Source organism: Pan paniscus, chromosome 9, assembly GCF_029289425.2.
Source record: "Pan paniscus chromosome 9, NHGRI_mPanPan1-v2.0_pri, whole genome shotgun sequence".
Lineage (NCBI taxonomy): Eukaryota > Metazoa > Chordata > Mammalia > Primates > Hominidae > Pan > Pan paniscus.
Genome location: NC_073258.2, coordinates 78948061 through 78961210, shown reverse-complemented (window position 1 = coordinate 78961210; position 13150 = coordinate 78948061). Strand labels below are relative to the sequence as shown.

At 47.7% G+C, this 13150-nt stretch overlaps 1 protein-coding gene across 1 annotated transcript; it reads left to right on the top strand.

Annotated features, from left to right (window-relative positions):
- Window positions 1-4444: 4444 nt before the first annotated feature.
- KCTD14 (potassium channel tetramerization domain containing 14) lies at window positions 4445-12281 on the top strand. Its single transcript, XM_003805155.4, has 2 exons — window positions 4445-4827; window positions 10726-12281. The coding sequence occupies exons 1-2, from the start codon at window positions 4738-4740 to the stop codon at window positions 11401-11403; spliced, it is 768 nt and encodes a 255-aa protein (XP_003805203.1). The 5' UTR covers window positions 4445-4737; the 3' UTR covers window positions 11404-12281.
- Window positions 12282-13150: the final 869 nt, after the last annotated feature.

The window sequence follows — 13150 nt, the reverse complement described above, 5'->3', positions numbered from 1 at the left end:
TGGCCAAGGGCATTCCAAAGTTAACCTGAAAAACTAGTTCAGGCCATGACTGGAAGGAGGTCAGACATGCCTCATTATACCCTTCCCCATTTTGGAATTCAGGCACAGCTGACCAGTATTACCATCAAAACAGAGACCTTAAGACTGACAGAACAGTCTGTCAGTCATGCACAAAGTCTGTCAGTCTTTAAGTCTGATAAGAAATATTTGCAATCTATTCTCTCTGAAGCCTGCTACCTGGAGGCTTCATCTGCATGATAAAACCTTGGTCTACTCAACCCTTTATAGTAACCCAGACATCCCTTTCTATTGATCTCAGGTCTTTAGATAATAACCCATTGGCAAGCAGAAAATCCTTGCTTTTTTATTTTTATTTTTTAAGAGTAGAGACAGGGTCTGGCTGGGAGTGGTGGCTCACGCCTGTAATCCTAGCACTTTGGGAGGCCGAGCCAGGCAGATCACAAGGTCAGGAGATCGAGACCATCCTGGCCAACATGGTGAAACCCTGTCTCTACTAAAAATACAAAAATTAGCTGGTTGTGGTGGTACATGCCTGTAATCCCAGCTACTCGGGAGGCTGAGGCAGGAGAATTGCTTGAACTTGGGAGGCAGAGGTTGTAGTGAGCTGAGGTTGCACCGCTGCACTTCAGCCTCGTGACAGAGCGAGACTCTGCCTCAAAAAAAAAAAAATAGGTATGGGGTCTTGCTATGCTGCCCAGGTTGGTCCCCAACTCCTGGGCTCAAGCTATCTGCCTACCTTAGCCTCCCAAAGTGCTGCGATTACAGGCATAAGTTTCCACGCCTCAGAATCAGAAAATCGTTGAATCTGCTTATGACCTGGAAGCCCCCACAACCCCTTCCAGCTGTCCAGTCTTTTCGGACCTAACCAATGTACGTCATATATGTATTAATTGGTATCTTCATTTTTATTATATTTTAATTAATTAATTCCTTTTTTTTGAGACGGATTCTCGCTCTGTTGCCCAGGCTAGAGTGCAGTGGCATAATCTCAGCTCACTGCAACCTCCACCTCCCAGGTTCAAGCAATTCTCCTGCCTCAGCCTCCTGAGTAGCTGGGACTACAGGCGCATGCCACCACACCAGCTAATTTTTTGTACTTTTAGTAGAATTGGGGTTTTACCATGTTGGCCAGGCTAGTGCCAAACTCCTGACCTCAAATGATCTGCCCACCTTGGCCTCTCAAAGTGCTGGGATTACAGGCATGAGCCACTACACCTGGCCTTATATATTTATTTACAATCTCTAGTCCAACAGAGATATATATTTTTTGAGACAAGATCTCATTCTGCTGCCCAAGCTGGGGTGCAGTGGTGTGATCATAGGTGACTACAGCCCTGACCTCCTAGGCTCAAGAGATCCTCTTGCCTCAGCCTCCCAAGTAGCTGAGACTACAGGCACATGTCACCATGCCCGACTAAGCTTTGTATTTTTTGTAGACATGGGGACTCACCATGTTGCCCAGGCTGGACTTGAACTCCTGGGGTCAAGTGATCCTCCCATCTTGGCCTCCCAGATCCACTCCCTTGGGATTATAGACTGAGCCACTGATGCCTAGCCAATTGATGTGTTTTCTTTTCTTTTCTTTTTTTTTGAGATGGAGTCTCACTCTATCTTCCAGGCTGGAGTGCAATGGTGCGATCTCAGCTCGCTGCAACCTCTGCCTCCCGGGTTCAAGTGATTTTCCTGCCTCAGCCTCCTTAGTAGCCGTAGCCGGGGATACAGGCACGCACTACCATGCCCGGCTAATTTTTACATTTTTAGTAGAGATGGGGTTTCACCATGTTGGCCAGGCTGGTCTCAAATTCCTGACTTCAAATGATCCACCTGCCTTGGCCTCCCAAAGTGGTGAGATTACAGGCGTGAGCCACCATGCGTGGCCCTAGTGTCTTATGTCTCCTTGAATATATAAAACCAAGTTGTAGCCTGACCACCTTGGGCACATGACCTGAGGACATCCTGAGGTTGTATCGTGGGCATGTTCTTAACCTTGGCAAAATAAACTTTTAAATTGGTTGAGACTTGTCTCAGATACTTTTTGGTTTACAGCAAGCACATACTGTCGTCATGATCGATAACTGTTGGCAACTGACTTTGGTCACCTGGCTGGAGTAGTATTGATCAGTTTCCCCAATGTAAAGTTTCTTCTCTTTTTCCTCCTTCCCATATTGTACTCATTGGAAGAAGTCACGGTGCATAACCCACACTTAAGGAGTGGGAAATTATGCTCCCTCTCCTTTAGAGTTATATTTTAACTCTAGGAAAACAACCCCACAAAACAGATACCTAACTCTTTTCACCAATGGGCATGCTTTGTACTCCAAGCAGCTGCCCTGGGCTGGCTAAATAGTCTACACTGGCCACTGTTATACTAAATTAAAATGGAGATCAGGCCTGAAGAATCCCTGGCTAGACAATGCTAGTTAGGCCTCATAAGGGAACTCAGCCTTGCTGGATTTGCAAACATAAGCAAAACTTAACTTGGGTCAATGTGATGGTTAATACTGACTGTCAACTTGATTGGATTGAAGGACACAAAGTATTGATCCTGGGTGTGCCTGTGAGGGTGTTCCCAATGGAGATTAACATTTGAGTCAGTGGTCTGGGAAAGGATGGCCCACCCTTAATCTGGGTGGGCACAATCTAATCAGCTGCCAGCATGGCTAGAACATAAAGCGGGCAGAAAAATGTGAAAAGAGAGACTGGCCTAGCCTCCCAGCCTACATCTTTTTCCCGTGCTGGATGCTTCCTGCCCTCAAACATCAGACTCCAAGTTCTTCATTTTTGGAACTCGGACTGGCTCTCCTTGCTTCTCAGCCTGCCAATGGCCTGTTGTGGGACCTTGTGATTGTGTGAGTTAATACTTAATAAACTCCCCTTTATATATATATATATATATATATACACACACACACACACGTGTGTATATATGTGTGTGTGTGTATATATACACACATATGTATATATATAACGGGGAGTTAAAAAAGTAATGGAATATATATATACAAATATATGTGTATGTATATATACCATTAGTTTTATTTTATTATTATTGTTTTTTGAGATGGGATTACACTCTTGTTGCCCAGGCTGGAGTGCAATGGCTTGATCTCAGCTCACTGCAACCTCCGCCTCCTAGGTTCAAGCGATTCTTCTGCCTCAGCCTCCCAAGTAGCTGGGATTACAGGTGCCCACCACCACGCCCAGCTAATTTTTTGTATTTTGTAGAGATGGGGTTTCACATGTTAGTCAGGCTAGTCTCGAACTCCTAACCTCAGGTGATCCACCTGCCATGGCCTCCCAAAGTGCTGAGATTACAGGCGTGAGCAACCGTGTCCAACCCTATTCCCTTAGTTCTGTCCCTCTGTAGAACCCTGACTAATAGAGTCATTTCTGGTAAATGCTAATGTTAGACAGAAACGAAACTTAACATCAGCCAACCACAAGCAGCCAACTAACATATAATTAAGTAGCTGTGGACTTTTCAACAAAGGAAGCCAAAAAAGGAGATTTTGTAACTGTAACCAATTTTATATATATATATATATATATATATTTTATTTTTATTTTATTTTATTTTTTTTTTGAGAGGGAATCTTTGTTGCCCAGGCTGGAGTTCAGTGGTGCAATCTTAGCTCACTACACTCTCTGCCTCCCGGGTTCCAGCGATTCTCCTGCCTCAGCGTCCAGAGTATCTGGGATTACAGGCACATGCCATCACACCCAGCTAATTTTTGTATTTTCAGTAGAGACGGGGTTTCACCATTTTGGTCAGGCTGGTCTCGAACTTCTGACCTCAAATGATCTGTCCGCTTTGGCCTCCCAAAGTGCTAGGATTACAGGCGTGAGCCACCATGCCTGTCCCCAATAAAATATCTTGCTTCCACATTCTCCCCATAAATATTTGCCTCTGATGCATTGTCATGGGAACACTCAACCTCTTTCCATCTGGTGTTCCCCAATTCAAGAATTGCCTGTTACTCAAGTATACTCTTAAAAAAGTTTTGTTGATCCTCAGACTTTACATTTTAACACCACCCTACCTCCTAGAGCGCCAGTTTTCTGATCTGTAAAATGGGTGTTGCGGATCTTTCACTCCCTAGGACTGTAGGGAATAGAAAGTCTCTGGTTGTCAATGTCAGTCAATGTCAATTCCTTCTGCCTCCCCCATTTCACTACTGGGAACTCCGAGGCCCAGAGAGGGGCATTAACTAATGTCAACTTTAATAACGGGATTCAAGCAATATGTTTAAGTAATTTATTTAAGCGTAAAAGAAAATATAGGAGGAGGCAAGTTGCCGTGGCTCAGTCCTGTAATCCCACCACTTTGGGAGGCTGAGGTGGGAGGATCACTTGAGCCCAGGAGGTTGAGGTTGCAGTGAGCCTGATCCGCCACTGCACTTCAGCCTGCGCGATAGATTGAGACCCTGTCTCTGAAAAAAAAAAAAAAGAAAGAAAGAAAGAAAAGGAAGGAAATTAATCTATATCAAAAGGTCAGTCCTTAAGGGGTCTGCTCCATTTCTCGGTATCCAAAGTCAGCCCTTCTCAGGGCCTAACAACTTTTAGAAGCCCCAAATAGACAGACTGTCCATTTCTTTCTGCACTTGGCCCGGTCTCACTGTAAGCCACGCCTGGCTCAGCCCCGTCCCGCCTTGAGCCTCGGTGTTCCCACCTAGGGGCGGGCAGCCAGGGGCACTTCCGCTGGCCCAAGTGATCTGCATGTGGCAGGGCTGCGCAGTGGAGCGGCCAGTGGGCAGGATGACGAGCCAGACCCCTCTGCCCCAGTCCCCCCGGCCCAGGCGGCCGACGGTAAGTGCGAGGCTAGCTGCGTCCCCGCGCCTCTGTCCTCCGCCTCTTCCCTCCCTTCCAGTTTCTCCTGCCCGTCCCTCCCAGACGCCCGAGCCCCCTGCTTCTGGCGCGCTGTCCCCCTTCACCTCGGGCTGGTCGCTCTCTTCAATCTTTGCCGTCCCTCCTGCTGGGATCACTCTCCTTTCGCGCCTCGGTGTCCCTTTCTGGTTTGGCTCTGTCCAGCCTTTCCTCTTTGCCCTTTTGCTTCCTCCCTCTACATTGGGTCTTCAGTTCCTCTCCCTTTTCTCTTCCCCCCTGGCTTGTCCTAGCCCACGACTCCTCCTCTGCCCCACCTTCTCCCCTGCTCCCGGTGGGAGAAGCCCATCCAACCAGCTCGGCCAGAGGATCTTTCCCTCACCTGCAGCCCTCTCCAGCCTGCCCCTGCCCCTTGGCTGGGTCTCCAGCCTGCCCCTGCCCTCTGGCTGGGTCCCAAATCCCTCTGCTTGCCTGCCTGGTCCCCAGCTTGGGTGAGGGGAGTTGGGGAGGAGGATGGGGAAAAGGCTGCGTGCACTCTGGGAGCAGAACATTCGGGTTCTCTCCTGCACTGAGAGTCATCCTGAAGACCTGGAGGAAGAGAAAGCAGATCCAGCAGCAGGGCAGCGTGGCTCTCTCTAATAGGGCCATGATCACGTCATTGTTGTTGGCTATTGACAAAGCCACATGCCTAGTGCCAGGACCACCCTAGGTGATCCATAAATGCCTGAATGAATTACTGGGGAAGTGTAAGGCACTGTGCATGATGCCAGGTAGGGCAAGATTGGCCTTGAACAGAATACTAGATGCTCCTGTAAATCAGAGGGTATTCCCCTCCCTTAGGAGCCTCACAGAGTTTTTGTTTGTTTGTTTGTTAAAATAGAGATGGGGTCTCGCCATGTTGGTGAGACCCAGGCTGGTCTCAAACTCCTGGTTGAGACTCCAGGCTGGTCTCAAACTCTTAGGCTCAGGCAATCCTCCTACCTCAGCCTCCCAAAGTGCTGGGATTACAGGCATGAAACACAGCACTTGGCCAGGAACCTCACAGTCAATGAAGAAACAGGGAATTGCAAGGGAAGAACTGCCAGGCCAGTGGAAGTATAGTAGTGTAGGACTTTCTGGGATCACAGTGAGACAACCCACCCCGAAGGACTCCCAGAGGAATTCATCTGAAGGATGAGTGGGGTCAGAGAAAGGAGTGTGGATGGCAAGTGAGTGAGCTTCTGGAGGTGAGGGGGCTTGCCCAGCTCTGGATTGGAGGAGTGGGGAGCAGCAAGCAGTTCTGGTAGTTGATTACGAGGGGTGAAGTAGCAGCCTAGTTGCAAAGGGCCTCTAAACCTTGTTATGGAGTCTGGAGTTTATCTGGAAGGGAATGAAACGTTACTCAAGTGTTTAATGCAGGGAGTGACAGGATCAGATTTGTACTTCAGAAAATGTACTCTCAGCCAGGCATGGTAGCTCATGCCTATAGTTCCAGCACTTTGGGAGGCAGAGGTGGGTGGACCACCTACCTCAGGCGTTCGAGGCCAGCCTGGCCAACATGGCAAAACCCTGTCTGTATAAAAAATACAGAAATTAGCTGGACATGGTGGCACACGCCTGTAGTCCCAGCCACTCTGGAGGCTGAGGCAGGAGAATCGCTTGAGCCTAAGAGGTGGGGGTTGCAGTGAGCCGAGATTGTACCACTGCACTCCAGCCTGGGCAACAGAGTGAGACCTTGTCTGAGAACAAAAAACAAGCAAACGAAAACAAAAAACAAAAAGAAGCTTAGGAACACAGCTGAGGTCTTGTTTGTTAAAGAAATGGAGCTGAAGATGTCAGTGCAGGAAACGGTTTTTTGTTTGTTTGTTTTTGTTTTTTGAGACAGGGTCTCCCTCTGTCACCTAGGCTGGAGTGCAGTAGTGCAATCTTGGCTCACTGCAACCTCTGCCTTCCGGGTTCAAGCAATTCTCGGCCTCCCAAGTAGCTGGGATTACAGGCATGCACCACCAGGGCCCAGCTAATTTTTTGTATTTTTAGTAGAGATAGGGTTTTGCCATGTTGTCCAGGCTAGTCTTGAACTCCTGGCCTCAAGTGATCCTCCCACCTTGGCCTCCCAAAGTGCTGGGATTACAGGCATAAGCCACTGCACCCAGCCTGTTTTTTTGAAGCATCTGGAAATTAGCTTCAGAAAGGATATTTGATGTGATTGGATCTGTTAGACTTTCAGAGCTGGGGAAGCTTAGCATTCTTTTGGTCCATTTTGCCTCCCTGTTTCACAGATGACTAAGCTTAGTTCCAGAGACGGAAAGCAAAGGGCCCTGGGCACATATCAAAGTATTGGCAGTAGGGGGGCAGGATGTTGGGAAGGATGGCGGTGAGGCACCCTTACTGTGTTGGAGTCATGCTAATACAGGTATCATCTCAGCTCCAACTTCATCACATCCTAGCTGTGTGACTTCTGTCTGAGCTTTCCTTGCCTGTAACATGGGGACATTAGGAGGACCTGAGAGCTTTCAGCGGTGTAGGAGTAATGAGAACATATTGGTCCATTCAATGGTTAAACTCTGCAGCTTTGCATTTAACTGCGAGCTTTACAGAGGTGACTTCAGGGTTAACCAAACAGCCCTGCCAAGGGGCCTTGAGGTTTATGGGAGAAAGAATCAGAGGTTCTGGGCTTATTTTTCTCAGCTCTATTGTTTGGCTGCTGTCAAGATGCGTCCTCTCCTCTGCCTTCTCCCTTCCAGTCAGCAGAACTGTCCCCTGGTAGGAGATGTTGTCATGGCAATCAGATTTCTCCAGCAGTTCGGTTGACTTTGGCTCTCTTAACTCCAGTACTTTAATCTTAGGAGAGCCCACAGACCAGTTGAGAATGAGGACACACCTAAATCAGACTGAGGGACATTCCTGAGCCCTGTCCCCATCCCCACTCTTGTGGTTAAATCTTTCCTCTAACACTATGCATCTATTCCTCAGCAGCAGCAGCCATCACATCCCTTAGGAAACCTTCTCTGACAGCCTCCAACCCACATCCACAAAAAGACCTGACCCCTCCTACCTTTCAGTCTTCCCTCTCAGCACCTACATGCTTAAGCCGTCTATTTCGCTGTCTCCACTGTGAGTTCCTTGAAAGCAGGGACTGTGTCCTGTTCTTCTGTTTGGCACAAGGTTTGCATGTAATAGGCCCAACATACATTTTGTTGAATGAATGAGTCACTAAGGGAATGAAGAGTGAAGGTATTGGAAGACTGAAGGTAATTTATGTAATGACTAAGAGCTCAAGCTTGGAGTAAAACGGACCTGAGTTCAGATTCTGACATCATCACTTAATAACCAGTCTTAGTGCTCAGCCCAGGGTCTGGCACAGAGAGGTGGCCTCTAAAAGTTTTGTTGAACAACCAAACTTAACTTGCATTTGCACTGCACTTCGCAGTTTGTGAAGCAGTTTTACACCCACAATATGTAGAGTTACCGGCCTTTTCATTACGAAGAATATTCCTGTTATTATTTAAGTCTCATGGGCCTATATTTTGAAAAACATTCATCAAACAAATTTCATTTTTGCTGGGCGTGGTGGCTTGCATCTGTAATCCCACCTGCTTGGGAGGCTCAGGCAGGAGGAAGCCTTGAAGCCAGGAGTTCAAGACCAGCCTGGGCAACATAGTAAGACCCGTCTCTAAAAAAATTTTTTTAAATAACCAGATGCAGTGTTGAATGTCCTGTAGTCCCATCTACTGGGGAGGCTGAGGCAGGAGGATGACTTGAGCCCAAGTTCAAGGCTGCAGTGAGTTATGATCATGCCACTGCACACCCAGTCTGGGCAACAACAGAGCAAGACCGCATCTCTTAAAAAAAAATTCAATTTTCTGGCCGGGGCTGTGGCTCACACCTGTAATCCCAACACTTTGGGAGGCCAAGGTGGGCAGATCACTTGAGGTCAGGAGCTCGAGACCAGCCTGGCCAACATGGTGAAACCCAGTCTGTACTAAAAATACAAAAATTAGCCAGGCATGGTGGTGCACATCTGTACTTGGGAGGCTGAGGCACGATAATTGCTTGAGCCTGGGAGGCTGAAGTTGTAGTGAGCCAAGATCACATCACTGCACTCTAGCCTGGGCGACTGAGCGACTCTGTCTCAAAAAAAAAAAAAAAGAAAAGAAAAAATTCCATTTTTAAATCAATCATGGGCATGTGAACTGTTAACCAGAACTTCTAATCTATATGAAATAAGAATGTTTGTCCCCAACTCCCAGCACAGGATGTGGACACATAGTAAATACCCAAGAAATTCTTCCTGAATGAACACATGTATGGTTTCTTTAGTCTTTCTGAAATGTTGGAATTGTCCCTCCTCCTTCACCCCCAGCTTTTATTATATCTTAGATCAGAGTTGAGCATCCCAGGTTGGAAACTCTTGACTTCATAACAACTCCACGTCCCCATTTTACTTTCTTCTTCTTATTTTTTTTTTTGAGTTGGACTCTCATTCTGTCGCGCAGGCTGGAGTGCAGTGGCATGATCTCAGCTCATTGTAACCTCTGCCTCCTGGGTTCAAGCGATTCTCCTGCCTCAGCCTCCCGAGCAGCTGGGACTATAGGCACATGCCACCATGCCTGGCTAATTACTGTATTTTTAGTAGAGATGGGGTTTCACCATGTTGGCCAGGCTGGTTTCGAACTCCTGGTCTCAAGTGATCCACTCACCTCAGTCTCCCAAAGTGCTGGGATTATAGGCATGAGGCACCATGCCTGGCCTTTACTTTAAAAAAAATTTTTTTTTCCTTAAATCTATTTAAAAAACAACAGAGATGGGGTCTTGCTATGTTGCCTGCGCTGGTCTCCAACTCCTGGCCACAAGTGATCCTCCTGCCTTGGCCTCCCAAAGTGTTGGGATTACAGGCATGAGCCACTATGCCCGGCCAATATCCTCATTTTATAGATGAGGAAACTGAGGCTGTAAGAGGGAAAAAGGCTTGCCAAAGGCCACAGACTTTGGAAGTATCATTGCTGAGACTTCCTTCCATGGCAGCCTCTTCCCATAACGTTCTTCTGTTATTGTTGTTGTTGTTATTGTTGGTTTTTTGAGACAGAGTCTTACTCTGTCACCCAGGCTGGAGTGCAGTGGGGTGATCTTGGCTCACTGCAGCCTCCACCTCCCAGGTTCAGGTGATTCTTGTGCCTCAGCCTCCTGAGTAGCTGGGATTACAGGCGCGTGCCATCACACCTGGCTAATTTTTGTATTTTTAGTAGAAACAGGGTTTTGCCAAGTTGGCCAGGCTTGTCTTGAACTCCTGACCTCAGGTGATCTGCCTGCCTCATCCTCCCAAACTGCTGGGATTACAGGCGTGAGCCACCGTGCCTGGCCTCCTCCCATAACATTCTATGACCTAAAATTAAGATGCTTGAATGGGTATTCTTTTTTCAAACAGAAATCTTTCTTCCTCTTTAAAATGCCCACCCTCGGCCGGGCACTGTGGGAGGCTGAGGCAGGCGGATCACGTGAGGTCAGGAGTTTGAGACCAGACTAGCAAACATGGCGAAACCTCGTCTTTACTAAAAATACAAAAATTAGTTGGGCATGATGGCAGGCGCCTGCAGTCCCAGCGATTAGGGAGGCTGAGGCAGGAGAGTTGCTTTAATCGAGGTGGAAGTTGCAGTGAGCCGAGATTGCACCACTGCACTCTAGCCTGGGTGACAGAGCGAGACTCCGTCGAAAAAAAAAAAAAAGCCCACCCCCTGGAGCAACACAGCATAAATATAACCCTATTTAGTAAGATGGGCCTTTCACTAGCTGAAGCCAATCATTATGGCTCCCCTAAGTTTTTTATCCAGTTATCCTTTGGATAAAAATAAGTAATGCGCTCAGGGGAGATGGCGTGTTGGTTTACTCTGCCTCTTGTGCCCCCAGATGTCTACTGTTGTGGAGCTGAACGTCGGGGGTGAGTTCCACACCACCACCCTGGGTACCCTGAGGAAGTTTCCGGGCTCAAAGCTGGCAGAGATGTTCTCTAGCTTAGCCAAGGCCTCCACGGACGCGGAGGGCCGCTTCTTCATCGACCGCCCCAGCACCTATTTCAGACCCATCCTGGACTACCTGCGCACTGGGCAAGTGCCCACACAGCACATCCCTGAAGTGTACCGTGAGGCTCAGTTCTACGAAATCAAGCCTTTGGTCAAGCTGCTGGAGGACATGCCACAGATCTTTGGTGAGCAGGTGTCTCGGAAGCAGTTTTTGCTGCAAGTGCCGGGCTACAGCGAGAACCTGGAGCTCATGGTGCGCCTGGCACGTGCAGAAGCCATAACAGCACGGAAGTCCAGTGTGCTTGTGTGCCTGGTGGAAACTGAGGAGCAGGATGCATATTATTCAGAGGTCCTGTGTTTTCTGCAGGATAAGAAGATGTTCAAGTCTGTTGTCAAGTTTGGGCCCTGGAAGGCGGTCCTAGACAACAGCGACCTCATGCACTGCCTGGAGATGGACATTAAGGCCCAGGGGTACAAGGTATTCTCCAAGTTCTACCTGACGTACCCCACCAAAAGAAACGAATTCCATTTTAACATTTATTCATTCACCTTCACCTGGTGGTGATCCTCAGGAGCAGAGACTGTTATGAATTCTGGCGTGGCTTATGAAATTAAAAATTGCCATCAAAGCCATTTTCTTTTAATTTCACAAACATCAGGCAATTTCCAGGGTTGGTCTAGAGCCTTGCCACTAAATATTGATCACTCATTTAAGGACTTTCCACTCCATTGCAACTGATGCCACTATATTTGCCTAGCAACTTGCAGCTACTTCCTTTTCAAAGCCTCATGTATCTCCCAGACCCTTCTCTTGAAGTCCAATAACAAGACCAAGTAAGAATGTTTCAACAATGCATTGGCAAGAGATGTGAGATGACAACAGGAACATACAAGATACTGTGAATCTAGATGTTCTGACCTAAAGATGTAGTCTACATAGCCCCAGCTTGGGGTCCAATCCATCTGTCTCTGGCATGTGCCTTCATGTAGTAGGTGCTTTCCTGATCCCCTTTGCGAGATGCTGTGGGTGCTAACACCTCAGAGCTGTCCTCTTCTCTAGAGTGGAGGTTTTCAAAGTGCATCATCAGCATTACCTGTGAACTTGCTGGAAATACAAATCCTCAGGCCCCACCTCAGACCTACTGAATCAGAATCTCTGGGGGTTGGCACAGCATTCTGATTTACCAAACCCTCCAAGTGATTTTGATGTATTCTAATTTTGAGACCATCTCTAGAAAAGAATTGCTACCTCTTGTATGGAGGTACAAAAGACTGACCTCTTACATCAAGGAACTTCCTTTCCCAGAGCTCCTCATGGAATCAAGCTGAAGTCAGTCTTCTTCTGAGAGCACATTCTTACTCAGTTTTTTTCCTCTGTCCTACGCTGCTTCCCTCACTCCCCTTCTCCTAAGAGCACTCCGTCAATAAACCACTTGCACGAGAGTCTCAGTTTTGGTTCTGCTTCTCACCCTAATACAGGACTTGTCCTCTAAAGGAGGATACATGTAGACATTCATTCTTCTCCAAGTCCAGGTCTGAATTATATGACCCCCTTCCCTGCATAGTAGCTTGATCAGCTATGTGGGTTGTCTGGGACCTTCTTGGGACATAGGGTTTCTTTCTTGGGACCAAAGGGTTTCTTGGGATACAGGACTTCCAGTATGAAAACTTGGAAGTCTCATCGGGTGCAGTGGCTCACGCCTGTAATCACAGCACTTTGGGAGGCTGAGGCAGGCAGAGAACTTGAGGTCAGGGGTTCAAGACAAGCCTGGCCAACATGGTGAAACCCCATCTGTATTAGTCTGTTTTCACGCTGCTGATAAAGACATACCTGAGACTGGGCAATTTACAAAAGAGAGAGTTTTAATGGACTTACAGTTCCACGTGGCTGGGGAAGCCTCACAATCATGGTGGAAGGTGAAAGGCATATCTCACATGACAACAGACAAGAGAGAGCAAGTGCAGGGAAACTCCCCTTTTTAAAACCATCAGATCTCATGAGACTTATTCACTATCACGAGAACAACATGGGAAAGACCTGCCCCCATGATTCAATTACCTCCCACAGGGTCCCTCCCACAACATGTGGGAATTCAAGATGAGATCTGGGTGGGGAGACAGCCAAACCATATCACTGTCTCTACTAAAAATAAAAAAAATAGTTAGCCAGGTGTGGTGGCACATGCCTGTAGTCCCAGCTACTTGGAGGCTGAGGCATGAGAATCGCTTGAATCTGGGAGGCAAAGGTTGCAGTGAGCCAAGATCTCGCCACTGCACTCCAGCCTAAGTGACACAGGGAGACCCTGTCTCAA

Bases quoted from the DNA above. Each gene is read 5' to 3' on its own strand.
- KCTD14 (XM_003805155.4), top strand. From the start codon at position 4,738: ATGTGGCAGGGCTGCGCAGTGGAGCGGCCAGTGGGCAGGATGACGAGC. The intron at 4,828-10,725 runs GTAAGTGCGAGG...TTGTGCCCCCAG, and splicing joins CCCGGCCCAGGCGGCCGACG to ATGTCTACTGTTGTGGAGCT.